Source organism: Strix uralensis, chromosome 7, assembly GCF_047716275.1.
Source record: "Strix uralensis isolate ZFMK-TIS-50842 chromosome 7, bStrUra1, whole genome shotgun sequence".
Classification (NCBI taxonomy): domain Eukaryota; kingdom Metazoa; phylum Chordata; class Aves; order Strigiformes; family Strigidae; genus Strix; species Strix uralensis.
Window position 1 is genome coordinate 1195069 of NC_133978.1, and position 24714 is coordinate 1219782.

Sequence of the window (24714 nt, forward strand, 5' to 3'; positions counted from 1 at the left end):
CCCATGCCCACACCCCTGTGCACACCAGTACACACACCCAGCAGCTACAGTCCCGTATCCACGCAGCCCATGGCCACCCCTGTACCCAGAGAATCACAGAATCATCTCGGTTGGAAAAGCCCTTGAAGCTCCTCCAGTCCAACCATGAACCTCACCCTGACCGTTCCCAACTCCACCAGATCCCTCAGTGCTGGCTCAACCCGACTCTTCAACCCCTCCAGGGATGGGGACTCCCCCCCTGCCCTGGGCAGCCCATTCCAGCGCCCAACAACCCCTTCTGGACAGAAATCCTTCCTAAGAGCCAGTCTGACCCTGCCCTGGCGCAGCTTGAGGCCATTCCCTCTTGGCCTGGCGCTTGTTTCTTGGCTCAAGAGACTCATCCCCCCTCTCTGCACCCTCCTTTCAGGGAGTTGCAGAGGGCCATGAGGTCTCCCCTCAGCCTCCTCTTCTCCAGACTAAACCCCCCCAGTTCCCTCAGCCGCTCCCCATCAGACCTGTGCTCCAGACCCTGCACCAGCTCCGTTGCCCTTCTCTGGACACGCTCGAGTCATTCAATGGCCTTTTTGGAGTGAGGGGCCCAAAACTGAACACAGTAATCAAGCACCAGACGAGGCTCCCCTCCTTTTGGTGGGCTTATTGAAGCTGACCCGTTCGGCTGCGTCACTGCTCAGCAAACGCCTGTGCCCTGGCAGCCTCCCGGGAGACATCTGCCTGTACTGGCAGGTTGCAGGCACCGCTTGCCTCTTCAATCCCCTGCCTATCTTGCCTGGACCACCTTCTCCATCCCCCCTGGGGGCTCTGGGGCAATCCATCTCCTTGGAGAGGCCTTCCGCCCGGATGTGTTGCTGCAGCTGTCACCCCATCGCGGTTTGATTTCAGGGGGTGAATCCAGCTCTTCAGCTTCCAACAAGTTAGAAAAGCTTGTGCTTTTCTGCAGCTCAAGGCCAGGTTGGATGGGGCTTTGAGCAACATGCTCTAGTGGAAGGTGTCCCTGCCCGTGGCGGGGGGGGTTGGACTCGATGATCCTGGAAGGTCCCTTCCAACTAAACCACACTCCGAACTAAAGCTGCCTCATCTTCTTCCCTTCTGACATCCACTGCTTGCAACGGCCAGGCCGTGCTCTAACAAACCTTATTTATGTAACACAGCAAGGCTCAGTGAATGTCTGCTCTGAGGAGGCTTTTAGCTGGTCCCTGCTCCTGCTCCTGCTCAGTTCACTTAATCAGAGATCAGAAACACAGCTGTTCGCTTTGTCAAAGATGGGGATGCATAAGCCGTGGTGCACGGGGAGACACACGTGCCCTGGTGCGAGGGGATTGCAGTGTCTGGGTGCACGGGGAGGTTGCACGTGTCCCGGTGCACAGAGGGAACACGCACCCTGCTGCATGGCAGAGATAATCCCACGGCCCGCTTCCCCCAGGCAGCGCCGGCAGCACCACCCAGGATGCGTGGGACGGGCAGCCCTGGGAGCGGCCGCACCCGCCGGCGGGCAAAGTGCGGGGCAAAGGCCGGGCGGCCCACGGAAGGCAGCCATGGAGCGGTACGTCCCTGCCTGGCCCCAGCGGGCAGCACCAGAGGGCACGGGGGGGTCAGTGTGGGCAGGGGTGGGTGCTGGGGGTCAGGAGGGAGCTGTGGGTGCAGGCACAGGGTGTAGGCTGGGACTGTGGGCATAGGCAGGAGCTGTGGGCACAGGCCGGCACTCTGCAGAATGGGTGCGGGCAGGCAACAGCCAACACAGCGCCTGCCAGTGTGGCTCCTCTGTCATCTCTCTGCCAGCCCGAGAGCCACGCGGCTCTGCAGCATCACCGTCCTGCTGGGTGCTGCTCTCCTCCTGCCCGCACCCGGAGGCGCCCAGGTGAGCCCCCGCTCTCCTCCTCGCCCTCCTGCTGCCCTGCCTGATGAACTGGCACAGGGAGACACATGCGTGATCTGTGTCACCCCCCCGGAACCCTCCTCTCTCCCCACAGGCTCCGAGCGACACTGAGTGGGAGGACCTGGCCACCAAGCAGGATTTGGCCAAGGAAACGTAAGAGGTGGCCGCGTTCCCCGCACCTTCAGGCACCTGCATCTGGCTTGTAAAAACCAACAAAGCAACACCCCAAAACATAAAGCGTTTCAGGGGGGGATAAATTTCCTTCGTTGCTTTGTGCCCCCCCCCCCCAAAATCAAGGGGCTTCCATCTCCATCTTCCCCCCAGATCACCCAAACTCTCTGAGCATCGAGCCCTGGCAGGTTTCCTTTTGCTGGTGGCGGTGGGGAGCTGCAGGCGCTGTGGCACCAACGTCCCGGACCCATCCAGCTCATTCGCAGGATAAGCGGCTAAATTAGCCCGTTTTTTCCCCAGAAATCCTAATTGCAGCCTCCTGGAGGGGGAGGTGCCTCACCAGGGTCCCTGCACCCTGATGGAGTAGGATTCCCTTGGGGCAGGGGGATATTTAGTAACCCTGACACACTGCAACCTTTCCTCTTCCAGCATCCTGGGTGTAGGAGCCGTGGAGCCGCTGGAGGAGGGTGAGACCTCCAATGGGCTGCAACCAGGTATAAAGGTCTTCTCCAGCAGTGCCTGGGCTCAATGGGGCCCCCGCCAAGCCCAGGCGGGACCTGAGGAGGACCGCGACCACCTCCACCACCCCCAGGATGATGCCAGGGAGGACGATGCCCACGGGCTGCCCCGGACACTGTCCCTGGAGGTGCAGAGTGGCCTGGAGGAGGACCGTGATCATCTCCACCATGGCTGAGCAGATCAGTGCCTGGGCTGCAACGTGAGGGGAGGGAGCCACCCCTAGGGCTTCCCCAGGGGACTTGTCCCTCCCACCCCACCCTTGAGTCCCCACAATAAACCCATTCACCCCTCCACGTCCTGGTGGGCTCCTCATTGCTGCCAGAAACCTATTGCTAAGTGCAGGGCCCCCAGATCTGGGGGATCCCCCTCCCTGGGCTTGCTCCAAGACCCCAAGCAGGTCAGGATGACGCCTTGGGGTGGGGGACTCAGCCCATGACCCCGGCCTCGGTTCAGCCCAGGTGGGGCTGAGGCCAGACAAACTCAGCCCATCAATGTTGTGCCCAAGAAGGTACCGCAGGGACAAGAAGTGTCCCCAGGGGACACACGGCCCTATTGCTCCACAAGGCTACTCCTGCCCAGCCCAGCACTGGAAAGCAGCACGATGGAACGGAGCAGTGGGGGGTCTCAGTGAACCCCAACAGTTCCCAGCTCGGTGGGGCCCCACAGCAAGGATGCCCCATCTCCCAGCAGTGCCAGGGAAACCTTTTAATAGCGATGGCAAAGGTGGTCCCTGCTGCTGGGCGTCTCACCCTGGGCGAGTACTGCTCGCCGCCAGCTCCTGGACCCCCTCCACGGGACGGCTGATGGGCAGCAGGCGGCCGCGGGGACCCCCACCACCCCAGGCTTAGCTGTCGGTGAAGTTCGCCTTGCGCTTCTCCACAAACGCCGTCATCCCCTCCTTGCGGTCGTCCTGCGAGGAGCGGAGACGTGAGGTTGGGGGGGGCTGCGGCAGCCCTGTCATCCTCCCTGCCAGCAACAGGGTTGAGCCCTCTCCTCACCGTGGCGAAGGTGGCGTAAAAAAGTCGCTTCTCCGTTCTGGTTCCCTCCGCCAGCGTTGTCTCGAAGGCTGAGAGCAAGGGAGAAGTTGGGGGGACCCCACTGCCTGGCCCCGCAGCCCCCCCGGCGGGGCTCCCGGCTGGACCCTCAGCCCCTCCTACCGGCGTTGACCGACTCCTTCGCCATGGCGGTCACCAGCTTGGAGTTGCTGGCAATCTTCTCAGCACAGCTGATGGCCGCGTCCAGCAGCTTCTCCACGGGGAAGACCTTGCTGACCAGACCTAGGACGGGCGGTGGGAGGTGGCGGGTGAGGGTGGGCTCCCCACCGGACCCCCGCAGCGCCAGCACTGGCGCATGTCCCCACCTGCCTCCTTCGCCTCCGCTGCCGAAATCCGGTCCCCAGTTAGAACCATCTCCATGGCCAGCGACTTCCCCACTGCCCTGGTCAACCTCTGCGTCCCTCCGGCACCTGCAGCCACGCGGGGAAGGGAAAGGTGCAGAGAGGGACACCGGGGTGTCCTCGCTGTCCCTGCTCCGGCCGGGATGGGCCCCCCTTGGCGGGTGCCCCTGCTCACCTGGGATGGTCCCCAGCAGGATTTCAGGTTGCCCAAACTGCGCTTTCTCCCCGGCATAGATGATGTCACACATCATGGCCAGCTCACACCCACCGCCCAGCTGCAGCAGGGGAGGAAGAGGGGGGTCAGGGGATGCTGGGGCTGAACTGGGGGGTGTGGGGAGACACTGGGGGCGGGGGGACACTCACGGCGTAGCCATTGACCGCGGCGATGATGGGTTTGCGGACAAGAGACACCTTGTCCCAGCCGGCAAGGAAGCCGCCGCTGTAGCACTCCTGGAAGGTTTTACTCTGCATCTCCTTGATGTCCGCGCCGGCTGCAAAGGGAAACGGGGTGCAACACCGACACCCACCCCCCAAAACCCCGGGGTGGGGAGGGGTGCCCCGCCCTACCTGCGAAGGCTTTCTGGCTGCCGGTGATGACGATGGCGCCCACCTGCGGGTCCTTCTCCAGGGCCCCCAGCGCCCGCCGCAGCTCCTGCATCAGCCCCTCGCAGAGGGCGTTGAGCGCTTGCGGCCGGTTCAGCTGGATCAGGCCCACGCTCTGCCGCGCCCCCGTCTTCTGCACCGACAGGTACTGGAACGGGGCCCCTGCCCGCCGCCCCCCCGACACCGGCCCGTTAGGCGACCGGCTGCCTGCCGCCGGCTGAGACACCGTCCCCCTCCGCCCCGCCCCGCGGCCCGGTGCTATTTTAAGGCGACCTTCAGGGCGGCGGGCCCGTGCCAACGGTGACCGGCAGCCAGCGGGACGTCACCCCCACGGCTCGCGGGGAATCCCCGGTGCGAGGCCTGACCCGGGCAGGCGCAGCCCGGTGACGCGCCTGTGCCGGGCCGGTGCGCGGTGCCGGGATGCGGTTGCGCGGTCCGGGCTGTCCCCCGGGCGCTTCCCTCCCCCCCCCCCGGTGCCCCGCTCACCGGCGCTGCAGGCCCGCGCCCCGAGGAGGGGGCGTGGCGGCGGCGGGGGGAGCGCGCGGCGGCGCGCGGCGGGGCGGAGGAGCGCGCGCAGAGCGGCGGCCATGGCGGAGCGCGTCGGAGAGGCCCCGCCCCTTCCCGCTGCCCGCGGACGCCCCGCCCCGCCCCGCGCCCATTGGCGGAGGCGACCCCGCCCCCCATCGCGCCGCCCCCATTGGCCGAGGCAGGCGGTGGGGGCGGGGCCGGGCCGCTCCCGCGGGCGCCGCCGTGGGTCCCCCCGCGCCCGGCCCGTGGGCGGAGGCCGCGGGCGAGGGGCCCCCGCGCGGCGGGACACGAGCGGAGCCGGCGGGGACGGGCTGAGAGGAGCTCAGGGGCGCCGTGGGGCGGGACGGCGGGGGACGGGGGTGGGGGGTGTGCGCGCTCCCCCGCCGCCTCCCGCAGCTGCGCGCATCGCCACGGGCGGCCCCCCCGGCGCCGTCCCGCTCCCCCCCTCCTCCCCGCCGCCGCCGCGCGGCCCCGCGCGTGGAGTCCAGGGGGGGGGGGGAGACTGCCGGCGGCGGGAGCGCGGCGGCGGGAGCGCGGCCGGGGAGGAGCGGAGCGGAGCGAGCGCGGCGGCAGCCCCGGGCCCGGTGAGCCCCGCGGGCGGTGCGGGGGGGGTTGGTGCGCGTGTGTTCGTGTGCGGGGGGGCCTGGGAATGTGCCCCGCGGCCGTGCGCGGGCACGCGTGCGTGGTGCCACGGGGGCGGGGGGGGGGGAGGGTGGCGTGCAACACGCGCGTGTGCACAGCCATGCCCGAGGGACGCGCGTGAGCAGCGTGCAAGCGCGCGCGCGCACCACGGGCGGCTGCGTCCTCCCCGGCGGGGCGCGTGCAAGTGTGCCCGCGAGCCTTGCACGGGTGCGCGTGCACGCGTGTGAGCTGTGCACGGGCGGGCTGAGGGGCACGTGCGGGAGCACACGGGCGCACGCGGCTTGCGCAGGGGTGTGCAAGCACCGCCCGCGCAGGCGCGTGTTGATGCGTGTCGCCAGGCGCGCAAGCACGTGCAAGAGCACACTGGCCGGGGGGAGGCCGTGTTTATGCAACCCACGGGCTGTCACACGTGTGACTCGACACACATGCATGAGCAACGCACGCCCCAAACACACGCATGCTGCCCGCATGCACGGTCCCGCCCGCGCTTCCTGCGTGTGCCCATGGCTGCACGCAGGTGTGCGAGGCTACGCCCCATCCACACGCGCGTGTGCCTGCGGGCCGTGCCTGAGCGCCTGGGGGCTCTCCTTGTGCCCAGGTGCGGCCCAGCGGCGGGATGCGGCGGAGCGCAGCGGCGTGCTGGGCGCTGATGCTGCTGGCTGCCGCCTTCTGCGACACAGCGGCCGGCAAGGGCGGGCGCGGCGGGGCCCGGGGGGCCGCCCGCGGTGGGGCCCGGGGGGCCACCCGCAGCCGGGTGAAGGCGGCAGCACCCCGCTACGGCTCGGCCGGGGCGGCCCTGCGGGTGGCGGGGGCGGCGGCTGCGGGAGCAGCAGCTGGCGTGGCGGCGGGGGCCGCCCTGCGCCAGCCCCGGCTGGCCAGCGGGCTGGAAGCGGGAGACGGCGTCGAGTACCGCGATGGCAACTGGACGGCCGCCGCCTGGACCTCCGCCGCACCTGCCCGGGACCCACCGCCGGGCTGGGCTGCCTCCTGGCTCTGCCCCTTGGCCGCCATCCTCCGCCGCTGATGGTTTCAGGGGACCAGCCTGTGCCTGGTGCAGCTACTGGTGCCGCAAGGACCAGCCGCCCCCGCCCCGGGGCTCGGCCCACCCCCCCTGGGCTAGCAGTGGCCCCCCAGGGCTGCGCCCATCCAGCGTCCGGCCTCACCCCGTTACCTGCCGCCGCTGGGGCAGGACCCCACGGGAAGCCCCTCCGCTCCCTTCCCCCCCACCCTGTGCCAAACCCCGCTGGCCCAGGTGCCCCGTTCGTGCCGTGCCTCTGTACGGGGGTCTCGCAGCGTTTGGAGGACGAGGAGGTGGCAATAAAGCTGGGCAGAAAGCAGGTGTGGCTGGATGCAGGGGGAGGGACACAGGACGGGGACCCTGGGATGGCCACCGCCCTGGCACCCTGCCCCCATGGAGGTTTTATTTCGGGATGAAGGGCCCAGAGAGGCCCAAGTCTGCAGCGAGGAAACGGCTCCCTGCGGAGCATGTCGCCCTGCGTGGCGAAACCACGGCGCAGCCACCACGGCGCAGCCTCGCCCCCCACCGCGGCCATCCTGTAACCCCCGGCCCCTTGCAGCAGCCCAGGGTCCGAAACTGGTGGTCACCCTGGCACAGCCACTTTAATCACACACCAGAGCTCTGTGCCAAGGTGGCCCCAGCCCCATGGGGCACTGGGGTGTCCCCTGCCCGCACAGCTGCAGGCAGTGCCTCTCCCCCGGGGGACGGGTGTCAGTCCAGCGTCACCCTGCCCAGGCGTCCCGCCCGGAAATCCCGCAGGAACTTGCAGGCAGCGGCTGGGTAGTCGAGCATCGTCACGTTGACGTTCCCTGGAGATGGGGGTGGTGGGTGTGGAAGGTGTCAGCGCAGCCTGGAGCCGCCCTGGGACCCCCAAAAGCCTGGTCCCTGCACCCCAATCAGCAGATTCCACCCCCCCAAGCACTCACCTGTGCCTGTCAGCACCTTCACCTTCTGCGTCCTGCCCAGGGTGAGGGCCACCTGCTTCAGCACGGGCTCAATGTCATCGCAGGGTGCAGCCAGCCCGTAGCGCTGCGTGTACCTGCCAAAGGAGGCGGCTCACACCCCGCCGGCATTGCTTCCCCCCCACCCCCCAACCCCAATTCCCTGGGGGCACCTTCTCCACCCCCCTCCCTGGTTCCCCCGCCAGCTCACCCAAACTGCTGCCACTTGTTCAGGGTGTACAGGAGGTAGTCAGCCATGATGTCCTCCCCCACCAGGTGGTCACGGATGGCTCCTGGGAAAAAAGGGTCAAGCCCTAGCTCTCCCCAGCCCTGCTCAGAGCCCGGGCCACCCCTCCTGCTGTCCACGTGTCACCCGTGGGCACCCAGACAGCACGCACTGGCCTGGGGGAGGGGGCTGTGAACAGCAGACTCCCACCCCAGCCTTAGGTACCACCCCCAGCAGGGGCTTGAAGCCACATTTGGGGAGTACCCCCCCAGCCACAGCCTCCACCTCACCGCACAGCGCCAGCTTCATGCCCATCTCCACGTCCCCCAGCCTCGGGGGCAGCAAGCCAGGTGTGTCCACCAGGTACATCAGGGGCTTCTCGCTGACCTGGGACAGGGGGAGGCACGGCTTAGTAATTAGCACCGCAGACTCTGACACAGCTAACAAGCAAGGCATTGAACTCTTTGGTTAAGGCATTGCTGGAAAGGGGACTCGAGCAACCCTTTGAGATCAGCTCTGCGTGCCTCGAGGCTTTCCAGAACTCCTGTGAGAGGATGTGGGGAGGCAGAAGCAAGCACCCACCCAGCTGGCTGCATCGTGGGGACGGTACCTGGATTCTGGTCAGCACTGCCTTGGTGATGCCTGGCTCGCCACCAACTGCGGTGGCTTTCCCTTCGGGAAAAGGAGAGACACAGTCAGGGAAGCAAGCGACACTCTGCCCTGCCGCCCACTCCACGGCTGCGCCAGCAGCTCCTCCCTGAGCCCAGGAGCTCTTCTTGAGAAATACCCTTCTTGAGATGCAGCCTCCGCAGGGAGTTGATGAGCGAGGACTTGCCCACGTTGGGCACGCCGATCACTAGGATGCTGTACTCGGTGTTCTGGAAGTGAGGAGGACCCAGGCAGGGAGCAGCCAGTTATGGGCCACCCACCCCAGGAGCGACAGGCAGCCGCAACAGCGAAACAACCCGGCGTTTGCCAGCGCTTATGGCACGCGTAAGAGCAGCCTTGTCCCTCCAGCTCAAGGGGGAGGTGACCTGCAGACAGCCACCCTGACTCCCTGCGCACACACCGGCAGCCTTGCTGCCGCGTCTCACCTCAGCCCTGTGGTACCGTGGGCTGTTGCTCACCAGCTTGGCAACCAGGGGAACGATCTGCAGAGAAACACGGAGAAGGGCTGTAACCACAGCTCTGTGCCCAGGCTGGCAGCAGCCACTTGCTCGGAGGACACTGTGTCAGGAGGATGCACAAAATGGAGGCCAAGCAGAGGATGGGGTGCCTCGGGTAAACTGGGGATGAAGATCAGTGCGGACCAGCCAGCGGGACCTCCTCACAGCAGAGCACTGCAGCTCTCCATGGGGCTTGGAGAGTGGTGCACGGCCCCTAGCTGCCAGCAGTGAGGAGCAGGGCTGGGCAAAGGGCTACTGGCCCATTACCTTCTTGACGTTGCCATCATGCTGGCAGTCAGTGAAGACAACATGTGAGCATCCCTGCTGCTTCAGCTGCTCCAGGATGGCCTGAAGGGGACAGGCACAGGCATTGATGGTACCTGCCTGCAGTGACTTGGGGACCCCCAGCCAGCCAGCCAGCCCTGCCCCAGCGCTCACCGGCTGCCGGTGGGGATCTGCCAGGTCCATCTTGTTCAGCACCAGGATGTGTGGGCGGATGCCCAGTGCCTCCTGCAGCATGGGATTGCGGCCGGACAGCGGGATGTGAGTGCCACTAAGGAGAGTGACTGTGCGCTGGTGTGGGAACAGGTACCGGAGGGACGGGCTGGGAGGGAGGGCGGGGAAAAGAGTTGATGGGGCTGGTGCAGAGCTGGAGAGGGGCACGGGAGCGGGACAAGCGGCACGGGAGCGGGACAAGCGGCACGGGAGCGGGACAAGCGGCACGGGAGCGGGACAAGGGGCACGGGAGCGGGACAAGGGGCACGGGAGCGGGACAAGGGGGCGGCCTGGAGGTAGACTGAGGCACACGGGGACGGAGGGGGGGGGACGAGACCGGTGCAGGGCACGGGGTCCCGGCTCCTGCTGCCCCGGGAGGGATGAAGAGCCGTGCCGGAGGATATGCGAGCGTCGTGCACCTCGATGAGGCAGTCGGCGCGCCGCAGGGAGGACCGCATCTGCCGCAGGCCTGCAACACAGCGCTGGGTGAGCGGCGGCAGCAGCAGCCGGGAGGGCGGATGCGTGTGTGCGCGTCAGCTCCCACCCCTCACCTTTCGCCATATGCCCTGGGAACCAGGAGACCACATCACGGCCGCCAAAATCAAAGCGCTCCCGGAACCCGCCACACACCGGCCCGGGCCCGGGCCCGGTCACGGCTGCCCGCAGCGCTCCCGCCCACCCGCGCATGATGGCGGCGGCGGCACCGCCCCTCCCGCTGCATCACATCTGGCGCGACGCGCGGGGATCATGGCGCAGGTCGCGCGCGAGCCGGTGGCAGGCGGGGCCTTCCCCTCAGCGGGCAAGATGGCGGCGCCGCGGCCTACGGGGCCTGTGGGGCCTACAGGGGGCCCGACGGTGCGGCCTGGAGGCATGGGGGGTGCCGGGTCCGGCGGCGTGTCCCCCGCCGGACCCGGCACGCCCCGTGCCGCGGGGCCTGCTCCCCAACCCGCGCCCCCACCGCCCCCAGCCCCTCAGCCCACCCCGGAGCCAGGCCCGACGCAGGCCCCGCTGGACGACACCCGCTTCCTGATCTCCAGCACCAACTGGTACTAACGCCGCAGCCCCTTTTCGTCACCAGACCCGAGCCGAGGAGCCGCATGCATCCCCCCGGAGAGACAGAAGCCTCCGTGTCCCTCTGCCGGGGAGGTCTCCCAATAAATGAGGCTGTCCGGCAGCGAAGCACGGGCTTTATTTTCCCGCCTCAGAGCCGAGGAGCGGGGCTGGGTGCCTCGAAGAGCTGGTTGAGCCGCTCAGCCTCTCGCCAGCCCGACAGCAGGGCCCCGTGGGTGGTGGAGTAGAAGGTGCGGTGGGTGGCCTCGCCGGCGAAGAGGAGCTGCAGAGGCTGGCGGCGAGGCGGGAGGTGAGCACCGGGGGCCTGCCACCTCCCCCAGCCCAGCGGGGACACTGGGTCGTACTAAACCAGCCTCATCTCCCTGCCCTTTGACACCCCACGGATGCATGACCCACTCTGCAGCCAGGGAGAGAGCGAGGGGCGGGCACCTTCCCTTCCTTAGAGACCCACCCCCTGCCGTGAGGATGCTGGAAAGTGGTTGGGAGGAGTTATGTGTCCCCAGATTTTCTGGAAATGTGGTTTCCCCCACCGCTGTCGAGCTCAGTCAGGGGGGGGTTGGTTGGTGACCTGAGTATCGGTGACCCCTGAGTGAAGTGGGAGTGGGGTATGCCACCTCCCTGTGCTCCTCAAGGCTTGTGTCCTGTTCCCACCCCTGTCCGTCAGTCCCCGTGCCTAGGGGTTTCCACTCCCCCCACAGCTACTGCATCCCCTGGGCCAAAAGTAATTACCCTGGGGTCCTCTGGCTCCTCGGGCAGGGGCTGAGCCAGCACATCAATGTCATCCCCTGAGCTGCCGACGGCCACGTAGCTGTAGGAGCCCCGGGTGTAGGGAGCGCTGTGCCACTGGGACCTCAGCACGCTCCTGGGAGCGGGCAGGCACGGGTTCCCTGCAGGCATGGATTTTGGGTGGGATCCAGAAATCCGGGTATGTGTTTCCCTGGGGGGAGGGTTTGGGGTGACGAGGGCGGTACCTGTCAGCGTGCGGAGAACACGCGTCATGGTGCTGAGCACCTCTGCGTCACTCAGGGTCTCCATGTACTCCGACTCCTTCCCTGCGATGAAGCCGCAGAGGACGTGCCCGTGCCTGGGGAGGGAAGATGGGGCTTGAGAGCTGCCTGCTGCCCTCCCGCTGCTCACCGTGCCCTCCCTGCCCTGGGAGCACCGCTGCCTCACGGGCCACCAGTGACCCAAGGAATGTTTTGAAGCTCCAGACGGGACCGAGATGCTCCTTCACACTGCCCGGAAGATGCCTGAGCCCCCCCCGGCCACGATGCCCCTTTGCTGATCCTCCCGTCACATACTGCTCCGGTGGCTGGAGGACCACGAAGCCAATGAGCTTCTTGAACCAGTTGGCCTCCAGGTCGGCGCTGGGCTCCTCGAGGGGTGACTCGTCCTCCCACACCACTTCGAGGAGCTGCTGCTGGGGTTCCCAGAAAGGCTTCTCAAACTCCAGGAAGATCTTGTTGTTGGTGCCGAAACCCAGGCGGCAAATGGCCTCTGCTTTCCGCTTGGGCAGGGGAGGCTGGAAGAAGTTCTGGTGGTGTTCCTTGAGGAAACCTGCAGGCAGAGGATCGGGCAGAAGATGGGGCAGCTCTATTCACCAGGCTCCTACACGGGGGCTGAGATACTCTGCCTTCCCAGCCTCCCCTCTCCCACTGCAGGAGAGAGCCCCGCTGCAAGAGGAGAGGCTGCGAAGGGGTTTGGGCAAGTCCCTGCCCTCCATCTGCCCGTCTCCAACCACACCAGCTGGTTGGAGGGGACAGGGAGGGCAAGGAAAGGGGTTGGTGTCCTCACCCAGCGGGACGGTGACGATGACGTGGTCGGCGAGGAAGGTGTCTCCGTCCTCACACTCCACCCGGACAGGGAAATCCCTGGTCTCATCCCCTTCCTCACAGAAGGACCCTCTCCACTGGATGGTCCTCACGGCCTTGCTGAGCAGGAGGATGCCCTCCGGCAGAGCCGAGACCATGCGATCAGGCAAGCTGCTGTAGCCGCTGTGGGAGGAGGTGCTGCTGGGGACAGGGGGCCTCCCCAAAACGCTCTTCCCTGTCCCCCTCCAGAGCCCTGCGCTTACCCCGGGAAGGTGCAGTCCAGGCCGGGCAGGGAGACGTACTCCCCAAAGGGCTCCAGGGCCACCAAGTCCATGCTGTGGGTCCCGCTGATGCAACACTCCAGCTTGAGGCAGGCAGCGAGGATGGCCAGCCGCAGCTGCCACGCGTCCTCCTCACACCCCGCCTGAGCGGGGACCCTCCGGGCGATCTCTGCCCGCAAGTACTGTCCCACGCTGGGCGCCGGTGGCTCCTCAGCCCCCTGAAAAGCACGGGCGGAGGCCAGGAGGGTGTTGAAGAGGTCGTGGGCTTCGCTCACCACCTGGGGACTCAGCGCCCTCCCGGAGCTGCTGTAGGTGACGGAGGCCAGCGGGGGGTGGCCCCCCGCCTCGGCCTGCTGGTTCTCCTCGCGGGCAGCCTCCGGGCCCAGCAGGCCGTAGCTGGTGGCCAGGCAGAAGATGGGGTTCCCTGGTGAGGGGCCGTGGATCCAGTGCGCCCCCATTTCTGCCAGCCCCGACGCTGTGGGGAGAGAGGGAGCAAGGGGTGGGGGGGGGTGTCACCCCGAGGCAGACACGTGGCAGGACCCCCAACCCTGTGTGCCCCCCAAAACAGCTGGAGCCAGCGGACCCCCCCTGCCGGTCCCCCCCCCATGCCACCCCCGTTCAGGCGCAGCTCCCGCCGCCGTACAGCCCCCCCGGCCCCGCCGCGCTCCCTGGGCCGGCCCCGGCCCCCCCCGTGCCCCGTCCCGTACCGAAGGGGCGGGTGCGGACGCGGCCCCCGGCGCAGGCCGCCGCCTCCAGCAGGCGGAGGGAGCCGTGACCGCGGAGCCGCTGCGCCGCCGCCAGCCCCGCCAGCCCCGCGCCCACCGCCACCACCCGCCGCCCGCCGCCGCGCTCCATGGCCTCGCCCGGCCCTCCGCCGGGGCCTCGGGAGGGCGCCGGGGCGGCGACTACCGCGGGGGGGTGTTTCCTCGGGGGGTCAGGGACCGAAAACCCGCCGGCTCTGCAGGTGGAGGGGCGGGAGGAGGCTGTTTGGGAGCGGGGACCCTTCCTGGGACGGGGACAGCCCGGGGACCGCCTCGCCGCCCTCCTCCTCCTCTCCCCGGCCCGCACCAGCGGCTCCCCGGGGCGGGGCTGCCTGGCCCGGCGGGGCGCAGGAGGAGCCCAGAGCTCCCGCCTGCCCCTCGCTTCCGAGGTGTCGTGGGCAGGAATAAAACTCTCCGTCCCTGAGGGTGTCCGGTGGTTCTTTGCCAGGAAGGGATCTTACCCCTGGGCTCGGCCCTGGGGAGGCCGCCCCTCGATGAGTGGGTTCAGTTTTGGGCCCCTCACTCCAAAAAGGCCATTGAATGACTCGAGCGTGTCCAGAGAAGGTCAACGGAGCTGGTGCAGGGTCTGGAGCACAGGTCTGATGGGGAGCGGCTGAGGGAACTGGGGGGGTTTAGTCTGGAGAAGAGGAGGCTGAGGGGAGACCTCATTGCCCTCTACAACTCCCTGAAAGGAGGGTGCAGAGAGGGGGGATGAGTCTCTTGAGCCAAGAAACAAGCGCCGGGACAAGAGGGAATGGCCTCAAGCTGCGCCAGGGCAGGGTCAGACTGGCTCTTAGGAAGGATTTCTTTCCAGAAGGGGCTGTTGGGCGCTGGAATGGGCTGCCCAGGGCAGGGGGGGAGTCCCCATCCCTGGAGGGGTTGAAGAGTCGGGTTGAGCCAGCGCTGAGGGATCTGGTGGAGTTGGGAACAGTCAGTGTGAGGTTAATGGTTGGACTGGAGGCGCTTCAAGGGCTTTTCCAACCGAGATGATTCTGGGATTCTGTGATCATTCCTGCCCAGCACTGTCCGAGGGATGTCCCTGCCTCCCGCCCACCCCAGCGGTGGTGGGGCATGGCTACCACGGGGCTACCAGCTGGGACCCCCAGGCAGGACCTGCCATGCCACCCTGCCGAGCAGCAAGCCGCTGAGGTCACCCCACCACTGCGGGCAACTGGCGTTTGTCCCTGCTGGGCCCAGGTACAGGCAGCCCCCCCAAAAATATTTACGTGCAAGGAAGAGCCGAGGGTGTCAGAGCTGCGGCGTGGGCTCCTGAAATCCCCTTTGAGCATTTATTTTGGAGGGATTTTCCCCCTCTGCAGTTTTCCAGCAAGCAGCAGGGTGGGACCCCACAGCGGGGGCTACGCACCACCATGGGACACCAGCCTGGTAGCAGCTTTGGGGGGGGATGGTGGCCCTGTGACCCAGCTCCGGGGCATTTGAAGCCACCAGCTCCCAGGAATGGAGGATGGGCATTCCCGGCGTGTTGGCGCTGAGCTGTGCAGCGGTCCCCAGGGATCTCCAGCCACTCAGCCCTGGGACCAAATGATTCAGGCAAGCCCCTGGCTTGGCCCAGCTGAGCCCTGAACCCTCTCTGAATGGAGACCCTCCACCTCTCTGGGAAGCTGTCTGCGGGAAGAAGGGTTCCCCACATCTAACCTGAAACCCCCTGGGCTGAGGTCCAGGGCTGGGACACCTCATTGCATTGCCTGTTGCTACCGAGAAGGGTTTGGCCTCATTCACCCCCTCCATTCCTGCCTGTGCTGCGGTCGGGGGCTGATCTCAGACTCCCCAGCCTCCCCACAGCCAGACCCAAGAAGACCAGCTCCCTCCCATCTCCTCATGGGTCAGGTGCTCTAAGTCCTGACCCGCTGGGCAGCCACTGTGGGGTCACAGCAGGGTCCCCACGTCCCTCTTGTGCAGGCCAGGATGCAGCTCCACCATCACCCTGGGGCCCTTCCAGCACAACTGCCTGGCTGGTGGCTCCTGCCTGCTCCAATGCCTCAGCTGACCCCAGCACTGCCCTGCCTGCACAGTGCCACCAGTCCTTGAGGAGCTCTCAAGCGAGGAAGACAAACCCCGACGACCAAGGGATGCATGGGAAGCACCATCACCACAAGTGTGTCAGGCCAGCAGGAAGGAGGGGACAGCAGGGGATGTCCCACCATCTCCTTGGGCTGTCCTGGTCAAGGGAGAGGGGCCAGGCCACTGGCATCTCCCTGGGGAGTCACCGCTCTACCAGGACCCCTCCATCATCTCCAGGATGCTGCTGTAGAGGCGCCTGGGGGCATCCAAGCCCCAGATGAAGTCCCAGTGATTCCAGTCAGAGATGTGGACGTAGGTGACGAGATGGGCGATGCGGGGCAGCAGCAGGCGGACATCTCTCCAGTCAGCCACCCAGTCCTCCCCCCCTGACCACACTGCGGTGGGCACGGGCATCTCGTCCAGCCGGTAGGAGGGAGGTGTGTCCTGGAGGGACACAGGGGGACCACTGAGAAACCGCCATCGTGTTCAACCCCCTTGAGCCAGCCCATCCCTGCACCACCCAGGACAGTCCCCTGGAGTCTCCAGCCACCAGCATTGCTGCTGCAGCCTCCTACCTGGTGGTACACGGCTGGGTTTTTGCTGCCGTAGTCGAAGGCTTTGAACTCTCCTGATTTCAGCACCTAGGAGGAGAGGATAGATCTGCAGTGGGAGGGCAGTGAGCACCGCTGCGTGGGTCCGGTATCTCCTGGCCTCCTCGAGGGACCACATCATGAGAGGATGCTCACACGGGACATTGCAGGGGAAGGTGGCATCCCTGAAAAGCCAGACTTTCCATGTTTTTAAACAGGGAGATGCTTTGACCTCCAGCTCCATGACTGCCCTAGCTATGGGTTGACAAGCCAAGTGTTGCATGCAACAACTCCTTGGCAGCCCCGGTGCAACGCTTGTGCCTTTGAAAACCTGCTCATGACCAGCTGTGTGCCCAGGACACTGCTGGAGGACTTCACGTTGGTGAGTTTTCCTTCAACAACCTGATCATCCTTACCTTCTCATGACACTTCAGGCTCAGAGTACAGAGACTCTCAGTGAAGGGACCATCCCAGGGGTGAAGCATCTGCGTTTCAGGGAACCTACCTGAGCCCAGTGTATCACATTTTTGACAGACGTCCCATCCGGATAGTGGGATGTGTACACATCCAGCTGTGTCTGCAAGGAACCGTATTCAAACTATCACTGCTTTTCAGTGGACAGGAGCGTGGACAGCAGTTGCCAGATGATGCATTTCCCAAACTGGCCACTGCTGAGTCACCCTGCCTAGAGAGTTGGGTCAGGTTCAGGAATATAATTTTCATTAAATATCAATTGCTCTGAGACAGCTCCAGGAGTAAAATGGTGATGAAGGATGAGGTACCCCTAGCTCCCGGAGATACCTCATCTGGGCTCAGGGGACTGTGCTCAAGACCTTAGTGACTACCCGTGGTCATCCAGATGCTGTTTCAGCAGACCTGATGTAAGGTGGGTAGGAGCAGGGGCTGTGCCCCAGGGGTGCTGGTGGGAGGTACAGCTGGTCTTGGTGACAGGCAGCCCTAACTTGGAGATGCTGTCAAGTGCCACCTGGCCACTGGCATTCACCCAGCAGAGCCTCTCCTATCCGGGGAGGAGAAGCAGCGAGGGAGGGATCTGGCAGAAGGACATGCATTGCCCTTGCAGCATTTGCTTGCCCATGAGCGCCGGGGGCGAGCGGCTGTAACAGGCTGGGCGTGCTGTTTGGCAGGGAGGGGGCAGGCAGCAGGCAGGGGGGTCAGCAGAGCCAGCGGGCGCTGCCGGGGGCTCCCAAGCAGTGCACCCACCATGTTGAGGTTCTTCTCGTTGTAGCCGCCCAGCAGAAAGAGGAGGTTGGCACAGGGCTTGTGCAGCAGCGGGTGCCTGCACAGCTTGGGGAGAAACCTCCACAGCTTCCTCATCCGCAGCAAGGCATCCGTTCTGCCGAGCAGGAGCTGCAGAAACAAAGGGCAGGGTTGTGTTTTGGCATTTCCCTTCCTGCAGCCTAGCCCTTGGACTGCCTCCCCTGACCTGCCGCCGGCCAGTGTCCCTGTGAGCTGTCCCACCAGCTGGGCAGTGAGGGGATGGGTGGCACCCAGTACCTGCAGGAGTCAAACCCACTTATCCTTTGCCCTCCTGCCTTGCGAAGATGTGTACAGCTCATTGCAGGAGGTGATGCTGATTGAATGCACACCAGGGAAGTCAGTATTCGGGACTCTCCTCTTTCCCCCCACCTCCCCCAAGCATTAGATTCGTTTTTCACTGTCATTAAAATCAACACAGTAAAGCTGCTCTTTTCCAGGTGGTCTGTCCGGGCATTCAACAAGCACCCCTATAGAAAGACCAGTTTCAACACCTGAAGATCCTACAGGTGGAAGGCAGGCATGCACTCAACAAAGTGACCATGCAGGACTGCACCTGCACCTGAATCTTATCTGTGCTTATAAATCAGCAGGAACTAACTGTTTTCTGCCGTGTTGGATAGCCCTGGGGACTGCATCTGGGCCCAATCCCTTTTCTAGCACCGGTGTGTTCAGGGGGGGAAAGCATGGACTAATGCCCTACCTGGAACATCTTGAATTGCCTGTCCAGAAGGAAGGACATTTTCATGATGGGACTTCTGGTGTGCTTCATTGTAACTGCTGGAGCCAGGGCAAAAAACATTTTGATTTTCTGAGCCAGTTCTGGCATGGATGAAAACGCAATGAACGCTGAGAAAACAGAAAAACAACCTGAGACTTGGTCTAACTTTCTTCAGGTGCTTAATCCGAGGGTTCTCTTGGACCCATTGCCCAGATCTGTTTAGCTGGCATTATCTCCCACTAGAAATCTGGGATCTCTTGCCACCTTTCTGCTTCACATTAGTGCTAGAGATTTCCAAACGGAGGCAACACCTTTATTCCTATTGTTAGAAGTGGCTGATGAGGCACTTCAACAACTACCACTGATGGGAAGTCCTGCCCTGTTCACCAGGTGAAGGGAACAGTACTGTCATCTTCCATCAACCACTGCTAAAAGGTGTCATTGTCACAGGTTATCTCATACCCCTGATGGCCCAGCTGGTGAAAAGAAGCACCATGCATTTCATCAGAAAGCAGAAGCTGTGACGTCCATGCAGAATGCCTTTGGTTTTGATGTGGAACAGTGCAATTCAGTTGTCTAGGATGAATTATAGTTGCAGCAGGGAGCTTAGAGAGGTCACCAGGAGCTTTCTTACTACCCTAAGAGCACGCTGGGCCTCCCAGATGTCTTGTATGAAAACCATGGCTGTGTGGGACTTCTCACTGCAGACACCTTCCACCTAGCCTGTCTGCTTGGCAGCCCACAAAGACAGGACCTCTCTGCTTTCTGCTTACAAACACCAAAATGAACATTTTCAAGACGGTCCAGGCAACCCCTTCTAACGCACCGATCGTGCAGCCCTGGGAGTAGCCAACGTAATATATTTGCTTCTGCCCAGTCTTCTGCAGAACAAAGTTGATCATGGCTGGGAGGTCGTACATTGCCATTTCATGAAAGCTGCAACACAGGAGTGGTGCGTTAGTTATAAGGTAACACCAGGAGAGCAAACTTAGCTGTGAATTTTGGCTGTCTTGCATTGCTTGTGTACTGAAGGGCTTAACATATGTGACTGATTTTCCAGGAGAAAATTCCTATGAGCCAGGAGAGCCTACAGCTCTGGCCCCTGTGAGAGGCTTCTCAAAGCTCCCTCGGCTCCAAGTCTGACCTCTGCCCAAGGCCAGGCCAATTAACGATGGTGGCTGTGTCTCTGTGATGACGTATTTAAGAAGGGGAACCTGGGAGGAGGAGTTGAAGTTGTGAGGACACCTCCGCAAACACCGAGGTCAGTGGAAGGAAGGAGGAGCGGGGGGAGGTGCTCAAGTGCACCCTCTCCTGAAGCCAGTGGTGAGAGGGCAGGGCCACCCCCTGCCACCATGGAGTCACCGGTGGAGCAGATGCCCTCCTGCAGCCCGTGGAGGACCCCACGCCGGAGCAGGGGCTGTGACCGAAGAAGTTCGGGACTCTGTGGGAAGAAGGCCCTGCTGTTGTAGTTCGGCACTGGGAGGACAACAACATGTGGGAGGGGACCCACGCTGGAGCAGCTCAGAACAACTGTGGCCTGTGGGAAGGGCTCACATGGAGAAAGTTTGTGCAGAACTGTCTTCTGTGAGAGGGACTCCACACTGGAGCAGGGGAGGAGTGTGAGGAGTCCTTCCCTGAGGAGGAAGAAGTGGCAGGACTGACCACACTTCCAATTCCCTGCCTTCTGCACTGCTGGGGGTGAGGAGGGAGAGAAATCAGGAGCGAACCTGAGCCTGGGAAGAAGGGAGGAGTGGGGGGAAGGTGTTTTTAAGATGTGGTAATGCTTCTCACTGTCCTGCTCTGTCTGTTAAGTAGCGTTGTTGTTAGTGTTTGAATTAAAGTGATGTTCTTTTCCTTCCCCTAATGAGTCTGTCTGTTTCTTTTGCCCAGTGACCATAATGGTTGAGTCATTCCTCCCTGTCCTTATCTTGATTCTGGAGCCTTTTGCTTTATTTTCTCCTTCCCATTCCTCAGGGGGAAGGGTGAGCAGCTGCGTGGTACTCAGTTGCCCTCTGGGCTCAAACCACAACAGAATGAACACCAGTTCCTGCTCATGTACCTTTTAGTGTGATATGGTGAAACACAGACCTACTTTATTAGGATTTTCTTGCTGGAAGCATGTTTATGAGCTTGGGAAATCCAGAACTTCTCTGAAGATCAGCTCTGGAGAGGCAGTAGCAGCTTAAAAAGCCATTCTTGGGGGCAAGGTTTCTGTGGACAACATCTAAAAGAAGGGGAGGTGGCAATGACGTTTGTGGGCGCCTTGCTGGGGGGCTTGGCTGGGGAGGCCCCTGCGGAAGCCCCAAGGTAGGGCTGCTGTCTCTACAGGATGGGTGTCCCCACACAGGCAGCAATGCCCTGAGCTCTCGGCAGGGCCAGGCAGCTGCAGGGAGGTGTTTGCACCATGTCAGCAGACAGGTCTGCACAGGTGCCTGCACCCTCCCCAGGCACATCACCAGGAGGTCTGGGGGAGGCCATACTCAGGGATTAGGTGCTCTGACTTGCCTGCTTGGAGGCACCCACCTCTGCCTAGAGGTTAGTGACAGGCAGAGAAGTTTGCCGTGCTTTTGTAATCTGCTCCAGCCCACCTGAAATCCCAGAATTCAACCTGGTCAGCTGAAAGGTTCTGGTGTTTCCGGGACCAGCTTGTCCCTCGGCTGTTTCCCAGCCAGACGTCATAGCCAGAGTCTGCTAGTATGAAGGCAAGGCTGTTGTTAGCCAGATTTTCCACCCATTGACTGCCTTCTCCAAGGAATCCATGCTGGAGAAACACGACTGGCTTGACCCCTGGATGTGAAAGAAACAGCACATTTCATTGAACCAGAATTTCTCTACTTACTCATCCCAAATCCAGGCCAATAAATCCTCTTTCTTGCACTGCCAGAGGACGTAAAATGTGCATTTTAATGATGTTTCCTGGTGATGAAATCCTTGCTGTAGTTGTCTTGTGGTGGTTGCCCTCATTGTCTTAGGCTGGAGAGCTGCAGATGTCCCTCCTAACCCTTTCAGACCCCAGGTGCTCATCCCCACAAGCTCAGTACCATGGCAACTGACAACAACCATGTGAAAGCTCAGATGTACAGGCTCATCCCTGAGATTGTTCAACCCCCAAAGTCACAGATTTATGGGAAAAAAATTAAATGAGGACCTCTTTTAAGATATGCCTGCACCCTCTGAGCCTTAAAACCAAGTCTCTGCTTGATATGAAAGGTGGTTGCTATGCTGCACACACGCTTTCCTATGCTCACTGATAAAGCCTTGACTGTAAATTGGAGAAGTACTGTGGATTTCATGGAATCACAGAATGGTTTGGGTTGGAAGGGACCCTAAAGATCATCCAGTTCCACCCACCTTCCACGAGACCAGGTTGCCCAAAGCCCCATCCAACCTGGCCTTGAACCCTCCCAGGGAGGGGGCAACCACAGCTTCTCTGGGCAACCTGTGCCAGTGTCTCACCACCCTCACAGGGAAGAATTTCTTCCTTACATCTAATCTGTATATACCCTCTTTCAGTTTAAAACTGTTACCCCTCATCCTATCCCTACCCCCTGATCAAGAGTCCCTCCCCCCCTTTCCTGTAGCCCCTTTAAGTCCTGGGAGGCCGCTCTAAGGTCTCCCCAGAGCCTTCTCTTCTCCAGCTGAACACCCCCAACTCTCTCAGCCTGTCCTCACAGGGGGGTGCTCCAGCCCCTGAGCATCTTTGTGGCCTCCTCTGGACCTGCTCGAGCAGGTCCGTGTCCTTCTGATGTTGGTGCCCCCAGAGCTGGACCCAGCACTGCAGGGGGGTCTCATGAAAGCGGAGCAGAGGGGGAGAATCCCCTCCCTCACCCTGTTGCCCACACTGCTCTGGATGCAGCCCAGGACACGGCTGGCTTTCTGGGCTGTGACCGCACATTGCTGGCAGTTCCTTCTCCACTGAGTGCTCCATCCATCAAATCCATGTCTCCAACCTAGACACAGGGATGTCATGGGGGACAGTGCCAAATGCTTTGCACCAGTCCAGGAGATGACGTCAGTTGCTCTTCCCTTACCCACCAGTGCTGTAACCCCGTTGTAGAAGGCCACTAAATCCGTTGGGCACGATTTGCCCTTAGTGAAGCCATGTTGGCTGTCACCAATCACCTCCTTATTTTCCATATGCCCCAGCAGAGTTTCCAGGAGGATCTGCTCCATGACCTTGCTGGGCACAGAGGCGAGACTGACTGGCCTGCAGTTCCCTGGGTCTTCCTTTTTTCCCTTTTTAAAAATGTGGGTTATATTTCCCCTTTTCCAGTCAGCGGTAACTTTGCTGGACTGCCACGACTTCTCAAATATGACGGACAGTGGCTGAGTCACTTCATCCGCCAGTTCCCTCAGGACCCACAGATGCACCTCATCAGGTCCCATGGACTTGTGCACCTTCAGCTTCCTTAGATGGTCTCAGACATGATCTTCTCCTTCAGTGGGTGGTTCTTCATTTTCCCATCCCCACCTTTGCATTCTGTGACTGGGGCGGTGTGGCTGGAGCACTTGCCAGTGAAGACTGTGGCAAAAAAGTCATTGAGTACCTCAGCCTTCTCCATGTCCCAGGTAACCAGGTCCCTGTCTCCTTCTGGAGATGGCCCACATTTTCCCTAGTCTTCCTTTTGTCACCAACGTACCTATAGAAGCTTTTTCTTGTTGCCCTTGTTGTGCCTGGCCAGATTTAATTCTGTCAGGGCTTTAGCCTTCCTAACTTGACCCCTGGCTGCCCAGAGAATTTCTCTGTATTCCTCCCAGGCTACCTGCCCTTGCTTCTACCTTCTGTAGGCTCCCTTTTTATGTTTGAGATGTCCAGGAGCTCCTTGTTCATCCATGCAGCCTCCTGGCATTCTTACCTGACTTCTTTTTTGTTGAGATGCATCACTCCTGAGCTTGGAGGGGGTGATCCTTGAATATTACCCAGCCTTCTTTGGTCCCTTTTCTCTCCAGGGATTTATCCCATGCTACTCTTTCAAGCAGATCCCTGAAGAGGCCAAAGTCTGCTGTCCTGAAGTCCAGAGTAGTGAGCTTGCTGAGCGTACTCCTTGATGACCTAAAGATCTTGAACTCCTCCATTTCATGGTCACTGCAGCCAAGGCTGCCCTTGAGCTTCACACTCCCAACCAGCCCCTCCTTGTTGGTGAGATCAAGGTTCAGCATAGCAGAACAAGGTCCAGCATATCAACAATAAATACTTTAGCTTTAACAGTAAATAGTTGCCTGGCCTGATAAGATTCATCCCTATGTTAAGTTTTGTGTTTTTTTTTTTTTTTTTTTTTTTGCTGGCTTCCTTGTGAAATAGAGCCATACCTCTGTTCCTAGGATTTTCTCTCCCGTGAGGAATTCTGTTCAGGCTGATGTAGTAGCCGTCATGAGTCAGGGCTTCATACTCCTCACTGGGGTACCCTCTGTGGCAGATCATTTGGCTCTGCGGAAAGGAAAACCAAGGTGGAAAGCTTTCTGTAGCTGAGGTGCTCATTTAACTTGAAGACCACATCCCTCATCCACTGGAATGCCTTTGCAAAACTGAAAAACTGTGGCAGCTGGGACATTGCTTTGCCTGGGGTGTCTCTGGACCAGATGAGGACTTTCTGAGAGAGGATGCTCTGTCCGAATCCCACACTTGCCCCAGTGAGATGCCCAAAGGAAGAGGAGACACTCAGCTGTGGGCTTGTGCCTGTGAGCAGGAGGGGAGCTGGAGGCAGCAGGGCTCCCCTGCAGCACAGGTGTTTGAAATGTTTCCAGAAATGAAGATTGAAACCAAAAGTATTTACTGACTGCTGACAATGGCAGCAGAGCACGTCATGTCACGCTCTGAGCTGATGTGTGGGGCAGATAAGATGTCAGGGCATATCGAACCTGCTGAGCTGGGTTGACTGGAAGAGCCATAGGAGGAGCCCCATAGGATTTGCTGCAGGGCTCCTGAGGGTCTGCCTGAGCTCTATTTATGCTGAAAACTCCACAGATTGGGAAGTTTCAGTCTGGTGAAATCCAGCTGTGATCCTGCCTACACATCACTGTATGCTCGCTTTGTCACACGGTTGGCAGAAGAGATTAATTTCATCAATTTTATTGCCCACATCTTGGGTCCATCTAAACCCACCTTCAGAGGCTTTTCAGGACTCACCTGGACATAGCCCTGAGAAACTTGCTGCAGCTGAAGGAGGGGAGCCATGAACAACTTTCTACCCTCCAGGAAGAAGCCTGATGAAATCCAGGCTGGGATTACCCCCTTCTCTAACTGACCTGCTGATACTTGCACTTAATACTGCCGGGAGGTAGAGAACTCCTTCAGGAAACAGGGCTTGTTAGTGATGGTAAGGAGGCAAAGTCATATCGCACTGCTCAACAAAACCAGCACGTGGTGACCTGAGCCCTCTCCACATACATACCCTCCATCCCTCTCTCCCCCAGCTAAATGTCCATGAACTTTCAGAGTGGAAGTTCAAAGTTCTGACTTACAACATTCAGGAACGTTTCAGGATTTATAGCTTTTTTCTGTTCCATAGCATCTTCTGAGTGTGTGGGTGCTTGTATCAAAAACAGGATTGCAATAAACAGCCACATCTTGCATCTGTGTAAAATACTGTTGTTATTATTATTA

At 61.7% G+C, this 24714-nt stretch overlaps 6 protein-coding genes across 8 annotated transcripts; 2 read left to right on the plus strand and 4 right to left on the minus strand.

Annotated features, from left to right (window-relative positions):
• The first annotated feature begins 1458 nt into the window (after positions 1–1458).
• On the plus strand, positions 1459–2826 carry PRAP1 (proline rich acidic protein 1). Of its 2 annotated transcripts, XM_074874113.1 has the most exons (4): positions 1459–1540; positions 1777–1855; positions 1968–2026; positions 2474–2826. In XM_074874113.1, the coding sequence occupies exons 1-4, from the start codon at positions 1533–1535 to the stop codon at positions 2736–2738; spliced, it is 411 nt and encodes a 136-aa protein (XP_074730214.1). In that variant the 5' UTR covers positions 1459–1532; the 3' UTR covers positions 2739–2826. The 2 variants fall into 2 exon arrangements, with proteins under 2 accessions (XP_074730214.1, XP_074730213.1); XM_074874112.1 differs by lacking the exon at positions 1459–1540 and having other exon boundaries at positions 1603–1855.
• A 427-nt stretch (positions 2827–3253) lies between these two features.
• Positions 3254–5183, minus strand: ECHS1 (enoyl-CoA hydratase, short chain 1). The gene is made up of 8 exons (XM_074874109.1): positions 5049–5183; positions 4527–4724; positions 4323–4450; positions 4135–4234; positions 3924–4028; positions 3721–3840; positions 3562–3629; positions 3254–3473 (listed from the first exon to the last, which is right to left on the minus strand). The coding sequence occupies exons 1-8, from the start codon at positions 5149–5151 to the stop codon at positions 3408–3410; spliced, it is 888 nt and encodes a 295-aa protein (XP_074730210.1). The 5' UTR covers positions 5152–5183; the 3' UTR covers positions 3254–3407.
• Positions 5184–5331: 148 nt separating this feature from the next.
• SPRN (shadow of prion protein) lies at positions 5332–7069 on the plus strand. The gene is made up of 2 exons (XM_074874118.1): positions 5332–5674; positions 6331–7069. The coding sequence occupies exon 2, from the start codon at positions 6349–6351 to the stop codon at positions 6754–6756; it is 408 nt and encodes a 135-aa protein (XP_074730219.1). The 5' UTR covers positions 5332–5674; positions 6331–6348; the 3' UTR covers positions 6757–7069.
• Positions 7070–7327: 258 nt separating this feature from the next.
• MTG1 (mitochondrial ribosome associated GTPase 1) lies at positions 7328–10281 on the minus strand. Its single transcript, XM_074874117.1, has 11 exons — positions 10130–10281; positions 9981–10047; positions 9522–9624; positions 9351–9431; positions 9012–9068; positions 8705–8795; positions 8528–8589; positions 8208–8304; positions 7903–7984; positions 7677–7789; positions 7328–7559 (listed from the first exon to the last, which is right to left on the minus strand). Exons 1-11 carry the CDS (start codon positions 10263–10265, stop codon positions 7462–7464), a joined length of 987 nt encoding a protein of 328 aa, XP_074730218.1. The 5' UTR covers positions 10266–10281; the 3' UTR covers positions 7328–7461.
• A 466-nt stretch (positions 10282–10747) lies between these two features.
• Positions 10748–13596, minus strand: PAOX (polyamine oxidase). 2 transcript variants are annotated; one of them, XM_074874114.1, is made up of 7 exons: positions 13449–13596; positions 12724–13216; positions 12444–12643; positions 11951–12206; positions 11621–11733; positions 11379–11536; positions 10748–10920 (listed from the first exon to the last, which is right to left on the minus strand). In XM_074874114.1, exons 1-7 carry the CDS (start codon positions 13594–13596, stop codon positions 10780–10782), a joined length of 1509 nt encoding a protein of 502 aa, XP_074730215.1. In that variant the 3' UTR covers positions 10748–10779. The 2 variants fall into 2 exon arrangements, with proteins under 2 accessions (XP_074730215.1, XP_074730216.1); XM_074874115.1 differs by having other exon boundaries at positions 11379–11733; positions 12444–12658; positions 12724–13564.
• A 2138-nt stretch (positions 13597–15734) lies between these two features.
• LOC141946206 (lipase member M-like) lies at positions 15735–24677 on the minus strand. Its single transcript, XM_074875664.1, has 9 exons — positions 24573–24677; positions 23421–23538; positions 20699–20897; positions 18937–19046; positions 18093–18238; positions 17336–17482; positions 16620–16691; positions 16100–16165; positions 15735–15968 (listed from the first exon to the last, which is right to left on the minus strand). The coding sequence occupies exons 1-9, from the start codon at positions 24675–24677 to the stop codon at positions 15735–15737; spliced, it is 1197 nt and encodes a 398-aa protein (XP_074731765.1).
• Between the last annotated feature and the right edge of the window lie 37 nt (positions 24678–24714).

What these genes read in the sequence shown, in the direction of transcription:
- PRAP1 (XM_074874112.1), top strand. Translation starts at nt 1,709, where the DNA reads ATGGGTGCGGGCAGGCAACAGCCAACACAGCGCCTGCCAGTGTGGCTC. An exon ending in CCGCACCCGGAGGCGCCCAG is followed by an intron (nt 1,856 to 1,967) that starts GTGAGCCCCCGC and finishes CTCTCCCCACAG; the next exon opens with GCTCCGAGCGACACTGAGTG. An exon ending in CAGGATTTGGCCAAGGAAAC is followed by an intron (nt 2,027 to 2,473) that starts GTAAGAGGTGGC and finishes TTCCTCTTCCAG; the next exon opens with CATCCTGGGTGTAGGAGCCG.
- ECHS1 (XM_074874109.1), bottom strand. Translation starts at nt 5,151, where the DNA reads ATGGCCGCCGCTCTGCGCGCGCTCCTCCGCCCCGCCGCGCGCCGCCGC. An exon ending in CAGCCAGAAAGCCTTCGCAG is followed by an intron (nt 4,451 to 4,526) that starts GTAGGGCGGGGC and finishes TTCCCTTTGCAG; the next exon opens with CCGGCGCGGACATCAAGGAG. An exon ending in GAAGGAGTCGGTCAACGCCG is followed by an intron (nt 3,630 to 3,720) that starts GTAGGAGGGGCT and finishes CCTTGCTCTCAG; the next exon opens with CCTTCGAGACAACGCTGGCG.
- SPRN (XM_074874118.1), top strand. Translation starts at nt 6,349, where the DNA reads ATGCGGCGGAGCGCAGCGGCGTGCTGGGCGCTGATGCTGCTGGCTGCC.
- MTG1 (XM_074874117.1), bottom strand. Translation starts at nt 10,265, where the DNA reads ATGCGCGGGTGGGCGGGAGCGCTGCGGGCAGCCGTGACCGGGCCCGGG. An exon ending in CCCAGGGCATATGGCGAAAG is followed by an intron (nt 10,048 to 10,129) that starts GTGAGGGGTGGG and finishes GCTGTGTTGCAG; the next exon opens with GCCTGCGGCAGATGCGGTCC. An exon ending in ATGATGGCAACGTCAAGAAG is followed by an intron (nt 9,069 to 9,350) that starts GTAATGGGCCAG and finishes GTTTCTCTGCAG; the next exon opens with ATCGTTCCCCTGGTTGCCAA.
- PAOX (XM_074874114.1), bottom strand. Translation starts at nt 13,596, where the DNA reads ATGGAGCGCGGCGGCGGGCGGCGGGTGGTGGCGGTGGGCGCGGGGCTG. An exon ending in CTGGACTGCACCTTCCCGGG is followed by an intron (nt 12,644 to 12,723) that starts GTAAGCGCAGGG and finishes CTCCTCCCACAG; the next exon opens with CGGCTACAGCAGCTTGCCTG. An exon ending in TGTTCTCCGCACGCTGACAG is followed by an intron (nt 11,537 to 11,620) that starts GTACCGCCCTCG and finishes CCATGCCTGCAG; the next exon opens with GGAACCCGTGCCTGCCCGCT.
- LOC141946206 (XM_074875664.1), bottom strand. Translation starts at nt 24,677, where the DNA reads ATGTGGCTGTTTATTGCAATCCTGTTTTTGATACAAGCACCCACACAC. An exon ending in GGCAATTCAAGATGTTCCAG is followed by an intron (nt 17,483 to 18,092) that starts GTAGGGCATTAG and finishes TTGTTTCTGCAG; the next exon opens with CTCCTGCTCGGCAGAACGGA. An exon ending in ATGTGATACACTGGGCTCAG is followed by an intron (nt 16,166 to 16,619) that starts GTAGGTTCCCTG and finishes CTCTCCTCCTAG; the next exon opens with GTGCTGAAATCAGGAGAGTT.